This window comes from Melospiza georgiana, chromosome 5 (assembly GCF_028018845.1).
Source record: "Melospiza georgiana isolate bMelGeo1 chromosome 5, bMelGeo1.pri, whole genome shotgun sequence".
Classification (NCBI taxonomy): domain Eukaryota; kingdom Metazoa; phylum Chordata; class Aves; order Passeriformes; family Passerellidae; genus Melospiza; species Melospiza georgiana.
Window position 1 is genome coordinate 2,724,346 of NC_080434.1, and position 11,073 is coordinate 2,735,418.

The 11,073-nt window shown below is 37.5% G+C and overlaps 1 protein-coding gene across 5 annotated transcripts in view; it reads left to right on the forward strand.

Annotated features, from left to right (window-relative positions):
- Positions 1-11,073, forward strand: part of FAT1 (FAT atypical cadherin 1) — a 99,772-nt gene that overhangs the window by 55,535 nt on the left and 33,164 nt on the right. For 3 of the 5 annotated variants that reach the window (XR_009114417.1, XM_058023816.1, XM_058023818.1), the window contains exons 7-10: positions 403-471; positions 2,424-2,563; positions 8,950-9,225; positions 10,137-10,347. Coding sequence is in view for 4 of the 5 variants with exons in the window: in XM_058023816.1 (XP_057879799.1) it covers positions 403-471; positions 2,424-2,563; positions 8,950-9,225; positions 10,137-10,347 (696 nt within the window). In the remaining variant the exon portion in view is untranslated. The remainder of the gene's footprint in view (positions 1-402; positions 472-2,423; positions 2,564-8,949; positions 9,226-10,136; positions 10,348-11,073) is intronic. The other 2 variants (XM_058023817.1, XM_058023819.1) reach the window with 1 other exon arrangement.

Here is an 11,073-nt window from a genome sequence, read left to right on the forward strand (position 1 = left end):
ACATCTGAATAGAATTCTAATTGATAGTATTATTTTGATCTGCTCCTTCTAAGTGTGCAGCGCACTTGGACATTTACATATTTTTATTGTATGCCTAATGCAGAAAATGAATGATCTTTTCCTGCTCTTTTTAGAAAGACATATACAGAAAACTCCATGGGGAAAGAGCATAACTTGTCCAGGCATTGTTAAATAAACCATTTTATTTTGACGGTTTTCTTAGTAAAAGTGTTTTGGAAAATTTGATATATGATCATATTGTGAAGTTATGGGCTACTCTTACAGGTGGTCACTTTACCACCCTCTTTTACTGTTTCTAATAGCATGAATGAATTTGATTGACAGCTTTCCTTTGTGTTCTGTGCTTGCTTTCCATGCTTTCTTTCTTTTTGGCTGAGCCAGGAGACAAGCTTGCTAGTGAAGTATTTTACATCTTACAGATGGCTTGTGACCTGAACTGTACAGCAGAAGGTATCTGCTGAGATCACATAATTTATTACCAGATTATGAGATCTGAAATGAAAGCGTACATTTATAAACTATTTATTTTATTAACCCTTCGGAAATCAAAGTGCTCACGGTTGCATTTGTGACAGGTTCGTTTTTGTTTTGTTTTGTCATCATTACATTTACACAGCATCAATTCTGAGCATCCAGTTTTGGCTTTGGCCAAAATTGTTGCTGTTACACTTCCAGTGTACTAGATGCAGAAGTTTGGGTTGAGTTCTGCTTCAGCGGATCACCAGATATCACTGCTACTACAAATACAGGCAAGGCCCTGGTGATTTTCTTGGTAAGGAAGGGAAAAATGTTGGTTAGAGAGCTTGTCCTTGTGTCAGGAAAACTGACTGAACCAGTTCATGCTCATTCACTTTACTCTTCCCTTAAAATGTAGTGAACTTCATTGAGACATCTGAGAAAATGGTTTTGCCTGCCAGCTATGAAAGGAAAAACTAGATTCACCTTCTAAAACTGACATACTACACAAAGACCATTAAAAAAATTCATCTGTTAAGAAAAAAGCTGCTGCCTTTCATCATGTCCAGTTTCTGTCCATTTGAGTGATTCAGAAACTGCTGCTGGACCAGTAAGAGGAGTTGGCTTTCAATTGAACTAGAAAAATTATGTGATGTTGGTCATTACCAAATATCTCAAATCCAGTGAAGCAGAATCCAGCCCATCTTTCCTAAACTGATATGTTTGTCATGCAGTGGAACCTTCTAAAAGTGAAATCCTTTTTACATGTGAATGGGGGCTCATTTCAGTATTTACTGTTTTTTTCTTGGACTAAGTTCAAATTTGCAACCTTTGGAACTTCACCATCTCACTTCTAAGCTTGGCTTTTCATAAAACACATTTAGTGATTTGCAAAGCTTAGCATGTATAATCTTGTTAAAGAAAAAAAAAAGCACTCAGATGATATCTGAATGCTATCTGCTAGCCTTGTAAAATATAATTAGAAAAACACATGCCCATAATTAGGAAAAATTGGTTTGCCATATCTAGCACTGGCTTGACCAAAATAAGAATTGATTCTTCCATTTTAGGCACTTTATTGAGAGGTCTAAAGCAATTGTAGTTAAATGGCAGTATTCATCATCACTAATAGTATTTGGACTTAATGGACATTGCATTCTCAGGGCAGTCTGCTCCAAGTGGCAAGATGATGATCAATTAAATGTTTAAACAACTGAGTGTAGCTATTGATCTACACAGTTATTTAACTATATTTCAAAGAGTAATTTGAAAGTTTCACAAGGGAAATTAAGATAATTTGCTTCAGAAAAGGAACTTGACCATATTTAAACATCGGATTTAAACATTTAGCACTATTCTATCTCAGTAAGACTGAGATAGTAAATTCCTTAGATGCTCAACATTAAGATGATAATCCTTTGGAGGTACTGCAGCTTTTTCAGCCTTATCTATAATCACATATGAATATAATAATATGTATTCTGCTCCAAAAGACAAAAATTTGACTGTATGTCAAATGGGATTTTAATGTATTTTGATAAAAAGTATGTTTTTCACTTATTAGCTGATAATCTGCCCAAAAGAAACTTGCATTTGGTGCAGTAATTCTCAATTTCCTGCTGTATGGAATCATTAAATTCCATGGTTTTGTTTTTTTTTTTTTTTTTATAAGTAGTGAATCTTGCTAATAAGAATGTCCCTGATGACTTCCCATGAGCTGGGCAAGTCAGCTTTGTCCAAAACTACTCAGTTTTAAATATCTATTAGCAGCATATCAGGTTACCAGGAAAAAAACCTAAAGTATTTAAACTAAATGTATGTATAAATATATGTATATATATTTCCACCTTCATTAAGCATTGGAAGACAGAACATGATCATACATAAAAACGATGATACAATAATGCATTTTATTAACTTCTCCCTCTCACAATTCCCTGAACAAGGTGGCAACTATGACAGTGGATTTGATGTGGACAAGGGCACAGGAACTATCATTGTTGCAAGACCTCTTGATGCAGAACAGAAATCAAATTACAACTTGACAGTAGAAGCAACAGATGGAACCAGAACTATCAGCACTCAGGTAACAAACTTTCTGATGAAGCACTTATAAAAAGAGTTTGTAGCTGGAGGATGGGGAAGCTGTTGGGTTTTCTTCTCACCATTTTTTTAATCCTAGGCAATGAACATGGTTTGTTTAAATTAGAGACTTTGTCTAAAATTGAAGTGAATTCTGATATTCACAGACCCATGTTTTTTGGTGGTTTAGATGTAAAGGTGGTGTGTTACTATATTGTAGTCTGAACCAACAGTTTTTAAGTTATAACATGTTCCTGCAGCTAAATAAATGAAAACAGAAACTAAGCCCCTGCATGCATGACTCTCTTACAAGAAAAGGATTTATACTACTCCTCTGAATTACTCCTCCTTACAAGCTTCTCCAAAATCACTACATGAAGTGATTACTGTACTTGAAATTTAAAGACAACTATTTTAAAATTTTGTGGTTCCCCTCCCCCTGGGACGATCTGTGGATGACCAGTTGTACAATATCCAAGAAACTAAGCTGCTTTTTCTGCATAGTGTATGTACAGAAACAAGGTTTAGATTATAACATCTCTTTGTATTCTCCCAAATACTTTATTTTAGTTTTGGTGAAAGTAGAGATTGTTTAGCAATCTCCAAAAAAGCAGCAACCTCAGACAAACCAATGTTTTAAAATTACCTTTTTACTAAAGCTCTCTCTGATGGTGGCAATTCTTTGCAGTTGGACTAATAAGTTCACTTAAAGCTGCAGAAGCCTTTTGTGACAGTATTGTCCAATTCATAGTAAAGTAGTTTATGATGTATATCCCACCTGTTTTTGCCATCTAGTGTCTTTCCCCATCCCAGAACCTGAATATATTTGAGAATACAGCTTAGCTGAGGTTGGTGTGAGTAGAGCCATGATTACAGAGGAGCTTCTCTTTTCTTCCAGATAGAAAGGCAAGGCTTTATTTACTGATTAAAGACTGTTGAGCTTGGACAGTGATGTGTCTGTATTACCTACCCCTATCATTGACCTTCCCTTCAGACACTCAAAGAGCAATAAGTGGGTTGCTGCTGTCTTTTCTGTACATGGAGATCTGTGCTACAGATACAATTTCTTCTTGTTCAGCTTCTGTGCAGTGCATATGTTTTTCTGTAATGTTTTCTAATGTCTTATGTGTTGTCTTCTGCTTTTAGCCAGAAGATGTTTTTTGTCAATGTTAAGGATTTTAAACAGAATCTTTATTGAGGTGGCTGCATGTCTGGAGGCTTGATAGGTCAAATAGAGTAAATTTGATAGTAGAAGGTGAACAAGTTTAGCAATTTCCTTTAAGAAATGCCTTCTCTTAAGAGGTGACAATTGTGAGTGATTTTTCTAGACCATGACTCTTCAAAGGCAGCAACATGTTTCCCAGTAGGAGCTTTCTGCAACCATAGCTGTGGTGCCATTGCCTCTGGTGCTGATAACCACCATAAACAGTTTAAAGAATCCTGCTGAAAATTTATTAAATTCGCCTACTTGTAGTACAAATATTGAGCAGATTCACTTCTAGTGATTACAGAATGCTGGAGAGAAGGCAGGAATTTCTCAGGACAAAAAAAAAATAGAGGAAACACAAATTCAGCTAACATTCAAAAAGACAGCAAGAGGCTTTTCCATACACACTTTCCCCCCCACCACCAAAAATGCATTCAAAGGTGCCATCATACAGGGTGTTGGGGTAGCCTGGGGACTGGGCAAGGCTTAATGTAGGGCCTTGGTGAATGCAGATAGCCTGTCCAGTGCTGCTGCTGGCATAGCTGAATTTATGCACGTGTCCTGGGCTGTCACAGTTGAACCATAATCTGCATTGTCTTTTAGAACAACCAAGAATGGGAAGGTCAGAAAATTACTTTAACCCTCACCCCTTCTTTTCCTCTGAGTTATGTGATTCATTCAGTTCTTCTTGGGGAATGCACAGTGTACTTTTTGTTCCTTAAAAGAATTTGTTATTTTAACATTTTGTAAAGCTAAGTGATCATTATAAACATTTACCCCACAGCACTCTTCTCCAGAAGAACTGGAGTAGTAGTCTCACATTTGTAATTTCTGTGATTGCTTTTTCTGTGATTGTTTTTCGTGTCTTTCTCTCTCAGGCTTGGCAGGGTCAGGGACTGTGGTTTCTGTTACAAACAAGCACAAAGGCTTCCTTTGCCCTGTCTTTCCTTTGCCCTACTCATGGGACAAGGGCAAGTTTTACTGTTGTTGTTGGAGTCTCAGTGTGGTGTATTAGATTGTGGAGTGTGGATTAGTTCAAATTCTGCAGCTGTTGGTGCATGATCCTGATTTTAATTGATTCTCTTATCTCCCCCATAACTCCTGGGCTGCCCAAATGCACTAATCTGTTAAAGTAACCCTCAGGACTATCCCTCAAAAGATGCATTTCAGATCAGGCTTAAATTAGGAGGTTAAAAATGTTGATACTAAATCCAATTTGAAGGTGTGATTTATGGCTGCCAGTGTGTAAACTCCATTACTCACTGCAAAAATACTGATGATTGAAGTTTAAGTGCTGATGTGGCATTGGATTCTTCTAAGAGCTGATGAACAGTTAAAATGGAGTGACAGGCAAAAGAAATTCTGAATTCTGAGTGAATACATGAGGAACAACAATATGCCACACAGAGATTTTAGCTTACAAAGTAATTGCTATAAACAGTGGATATAACCAATTTAGCAGATCTTGATTAACAGCAGAGTAAGTAATTTTACATTTAATTTGAAAAAGGAAATGGCATTTGCAAGAAATTGGGGAGGGGCACAAGAAATGAAAACCTTACTGTGTAAAAGCAGTGTATTGAATCTGACTTTAAACTGGAAGGCATTTGCTGGCCTCGGGCCATTAACATCTGTAGAGCATTTGACTCTTTCAGGACTTCAGTTAAATAGCTTTTTTGAAAAATAAACCCATAGTAGGCGTGGAGTCTATTAGAATTTTGCATGCATCTAAATGCCAAATGCATGAGGCAAAACAAGGACAAACAAATTCCAGGCCTACAGTAGTGGTGTTTGACATGATGCTAGAAAATACTAGTGTCAGGCTTGGAAGGATTACGATTAAAAATAAAATAAAAATACAGAAATTAAATAACTAAATCCCACAAGTCGGCATACCTATGTACGCAAGCAGAAGATGTTATTCACAGGCTCTAAGTAGTGGTAAATGAACTATTGAACTGATTTTTGGGGGAAAACCAAAAGAAATGGTCCTGTTTCTAGCTATAGCCACTTGCAGTCATTGCTATATATATCTTTCTTTCAGTGAAAGTAATATTTCAGATGGCTTACAGCTAATTGCAGCATTTTACCTATTGCTTTGTTATTGCAGAATATTTAATGTTACTTTTTTGCAAAATCCATATGGACCTGATACTTTGGGAATGAAGTATAGAATAATCTTCATTTACTACGTCTTTTCTTGTAATTTTGCCTGCAATTGCATTGCTCTACAGAGACAGAGCTGGAATGAAGTTATATCATCTCTGGATAATACAACTTATTATTTATGAAAATTATATAAGCATGTCAATGTAACTGTAATGTAATTATGGGACAGGAGTAGATTTTAAACTCCACACAGAATCAGTAAATGAAAAATGATAATAAAGTAACCTAAAATCTAAACATTATGTTTAAACAGTGCACATTGAGTATGCTTTGTCAATGGCACGTCTCACTTCTTAGTAGCAATCAGTACATCCCTATGCAAATTTAGGTTTCACCTGTCAGATTATTAATAGATTTTAAGTCCTTCCTCAAAGTAATCCTGCTTTGTTCTCTTATAACCAGTGTACATTGCTCTCAGTGGGATCTGTGGGCAGAAGGCAGCTGTGCAACACAGCCCTTGCATATTTTTGCAAAATAAATGAAGTTTCTTTAGTTCCAGAGCATTTTTTTTCAAAGATTACGTTGTGGTCTGCTGATGTTAAGCTTTTCTATATTGTGCCTCTTTAATGTGCAACTCTTTCTTAAAAGATAATATTAGCATATTTCATTTGAATTGAATCTTGTCATTTGATTGAGAAATGTTCAGAAGCTAGTTTTATTTTATACTGCATGTTATGTTAGAATTACGCAAGTTCTTCCTGTATTCAGGCACACTAAACCATATTTTTCTGTATGGGTCTTTAAAACTGCACTCACAATTCTTTCTGCAAGTGCTTTCCATTTAACTTCAAGGTCTTAACAGTTTACGTGAAAATTTGGTCCTCTTACAATTAAAAGGTAATTGCACATCTGGCACTTGTCACTTAGCCTCAGTAAGAACTCCTGAATTGAAAATAGGGTTTCCTTACTACATTCCTGGCATTTAACTTAGTTGTTTGCATGGGGATTTTTGTGGTGCTCCATTCTAGTAATGCTATTTTTCTTTATTTGTTTTCTGTACTACCAACAGCACAGGTGGCCATGTCTTCTGCTCCAAAGATTTGCTTAACAGAATTGCTCTGTAGTTGCACACCTTCTCACTTCCAATTTTAACCTATGTTTCTGTGTTTCCTCATTTGGAAGTGGAAATAGACATGAACTTAAATAGAGATTTTAATTTAAATTCATTGCATTTTACACCTCATCTTTTCACTTCGGTGGTTTTTTTTTTTTTTATGAGTCTGGCCTTAATAGTTTCTTGGTGATGGAAAGTTAATAAAATAATTGGCGATGAGTTCATTCTGAAAGCACATTATCCATTAATGAAGTGTTGTAATTGTATAGGGCCTTTAAAACTTTCATTTATGCAGAAGTTGAGTTGTATTGAGTGTTGGGGCTGTATATTTTTTTAAACTGTTTGTTCATCTTCATTTGGTATAATTTTTAATTTTCCTGAGCACAGTTTTTCAGTGAGCAGCTATTTTTACTCAAATACTTTGTAAGTGTATTAGACCTTTTTGTCTTCTTCCACGAGGCATTATCATGTATTTCATTTATACAAAATTTTGCTTTATTGCATCCTGTTTAATCATAACAATGTAAAAAGATCACATATTTAATGTAATACTTACTCTTCATTTTCCAAGTTAATTTGTTGTTAATGTATTTAAAAACTTGTCCTAATATGTATCCTGGATCACGTACCATTAATATTTCTCCCCACTGAAAGTCAATATTTAGTCTAACTCTTTGTTTCTTTTCTTTAATCTGTTTCTGATCCGTGACAAAACCAAACTCCTTAGTCTCCATAGCAACATCTTGCAAGGGATTTTATCAGTGTGCCAAACTATTCAGTTTTAGAGTAAGATGCTAGTTTTGCAAGGTTGACATTTCTTCTTCCTGTAGCAAGAGCACTAGCATTTCCTAATTATTTGACACTATCAGGATTCATCTAATTTAGTTTCTTCTGCATGCAGTTTGGTACCTTCTCTAAATTACACCTGCAGACTCCACCAGTTAGCAATGGAAAGCCGTAAGTGTCTCCAAAGAGTAATTTAACCCACTTACAGAATTGTAAGTCCCTATTTTAAAAAACCTGTTTATATATAGCCCTTAACAAATGTGTACAAAGCTCCTAACCTTTGGATGGATGGAAGCATGGCTGTACGTGCAGCACATAAAGAACCTGAATTTAGCTGTGTGTTGCTGGAGCTTTGCTGTCTGCTTGCCAACTCCTTTGCATTCCTGTTACTTGTCTGGTGTTATCACTGTTGAAGGAACAGGATGGTGGCTGTCTGTCTGTCTCACCCTTTTCATACAAAACTTTGGTGCTGTGTAAAGCAAGTGGGGCCGCAGGGATCTCATGTGGGTCCAGTGAGCAATGTTATACAAAGATGGATTTTGAAGCATCAGATTTAATGTAACTGTAACTTCAGAGAAATCCTGTCGGTGACCAGTGAGCTATGCTGAAATTGGGCTACATTGCTAGAGAATAGTAAACAAAACCACCTGCAGTTCTTCAAAATAATGCACTTTTATGGCAATTCCACTACTTCTCTGTTCTTGCCTATGCTTGCAGGTGTGAGGGGCTGAAAGAGGACTGGTTTTATGTGAGGGCAAGGAGGAGTATTATGCATGCACTGCCTCGAAAAAACATTGTAAATTTGCACCCCAAAGCAGTACTTTTACCTACTCTAGGATCCATATTGTATATTTTAAATGTTTAATTCCAAAATTAACAAGGAATTTTTTTTGTCTTCCTTTGGACAAATATTATTCCCTTTAAGATGTCTTATCTAAGATGTTTCTGGTTGTATAGATTTCTTGTTTGACTTTAAGGAAGGTGAGGCAGATTTGGCTTTAGTGACATTCTTCTTCCCTAGACGTCTTGAATCTCTCCTCCTCTCAGCAAAATAAAATTGTCTTGAGGTGGTATTACTTCAGTATGATGGTCTAATTTTTAATGAAATATCCTCCTTTCATTTCTTTTTACCAAATGTCATCAATGTTTTCCCTTTCCCATTGTATCATTTCAGGTGTACATCAAAGTCATAGACACAAATAATCACAGGCCTCAGTTTTCTGCTTCAAAATATGAAGTTGTTATTCCTGAGGATACCTTACCAGAGACAGAAATTCTGCAAGTCAGTGCTACAGACAGAGATGAGAAGAATAAACTGATTTACACTATGCAGGGCAGCACTGATCCCATTAGTCTTAAGAAATTTCGTCTGGACCCTGCAACTGGCTCTCTTTATACCTCAGAAAAACTGGATCACGAGACCATGAACCAGCACATTCTCACAATAATGGTGAGCACGCGTGAGATTTCTTCTGTTGTGAGTTACACGCGGATACTTTTTAACGTCCTTTCAGTTTGTCCCCGTAATTCAAACGCTTACGTGTACCTCCAATTTTTGTGCGGTCTTTGGCTCTGTGCCTGATTGCGCCTTGAATTGCTGCTGATGTCTGGTGAACTGTGGGATCTCAGCACCTCAGGATGAAGGTGCAGAGTGGCCGAGACCACCCTTGGGGGGCTCGGGAGTCCTGGAATGTTGCCAGAAGTGTCTGGTGGCTGGACTTTGATCCTACACAGGAGACGACACCTGTATGAGGATGGGAGGATTTCACTGGGTGAATGGTGAAGGGATAAGTTAATTAGAGTGTGAAACACAGGGTTTAGGATTTCTGTACAGGGGGGTCTAGAGAAGTAAGATGGAGGAATTGGGGCGTGTCCTGTCCTTCTTCTTCTTCTTCTTCTTGGCCTCCATCTTCTGTGGTGATGGTGGCACTTTGGGATTGGTCATTACTAGAAGTGCACCGATTAATAAGGGTAGAAGGTATTGGGGAAAAATTATAAATATTGTACACGTAATTCTGGATATAAAGATAAGTGACCGCCCCGGGGGTTGCAGAGTGTGCCCATGGCTGACTTGCTGTGCAGACCTCTGTCGGGCTGAAAGAAAATCTTTTAGATAAACAATTAATAAACACCGAGACCGAGACAAGATCAGAAGTCTCTCCTCGTCCTTTGAAGCGCCGGGCTGTCCAAGGCCACCCTGGGCCTTTCCAGGCCACCTAAACAGCCGAGAAACCGAGCAAGTGGCATCCCTGAGCTATCACCGGACATAAATCAACATAAATCAGCAAAGAGACACATGAAATCTACAGTGAACTGGTGAAGTTGCAGTGCTGATTCCTGGTGGTGTGCTGACCGTTGCAGGTGCGAGACCAGGATGTTCCTGTGAAGCGCAACTACGCCAGGGTGGTGGTCAGTGTCAGCGACACCAACGATCACGCGCCGTGGTTCACCAGCCCTGCCTATGAGGGACGAGTGCACGAGTCAGCAGCTGTTGGATCAGCGGTGCTCCAGGTTACGGCACTGGATAAGGACAAAGGGAAAAATGCAGAAATCGTTTACTCCATTGAATCAGGTACAGTCGCTTCCTTACGTTTCCAGTCTGTTGAACTCGCTGATGGTTTTTTTTCAGCTGTGGACGTGTGAAAACATATCCGTGAAAAAAGGGAGGTAGTGCAGGTTTATGTGCCGTATTTTGAGAGATGTATTGAAGACACAGCCTCAGAGTATTTAAAAGAAAATTAAAAATATTCATCTATATCCTTTAGTTATTTATATTTTCCTCTAGATACATTTTGCGTATTTTAGGAGTAGGGGAAGAAAAAGCCATCTTGTAATGCTCAAAAGGAGTAATTTCTTTAGAAATTACAGAATCTGTAATTTCTGTAAGAAATCATTCCATTCAGGTCTAAGATTGCATTCTATTTTGATATTGTAGGTCTTATTTTCTGTGGCATAGGCAAAGCAAGGATTTGATGAATTGAGTAAGAGCTTGAGACAAGTGCTTTTGTGTTTAATATAATGCAGAAGTAAGGAGCTCAAAATAACTTAAATATGCATGCACCAAACTCCTATAAGGTAATTTTTTTAATAGATGCAGCAAAGAAGGGGCTGCTTTCTATACTTCCCTGTGGCTGATGTTAGTAGTGGGACTGCTATTCTAACTTATTAAAATATTTGAGAAATTCCTTAAGAGTTGGTCAGTTTGGCATTAAGACTCCTTCCAGATTGCAGGCCAGAAGAGAACTGCTCCTTATTTTTAACCTCAGTACATCTTTCTGAACTTGCCTACAATAATGTG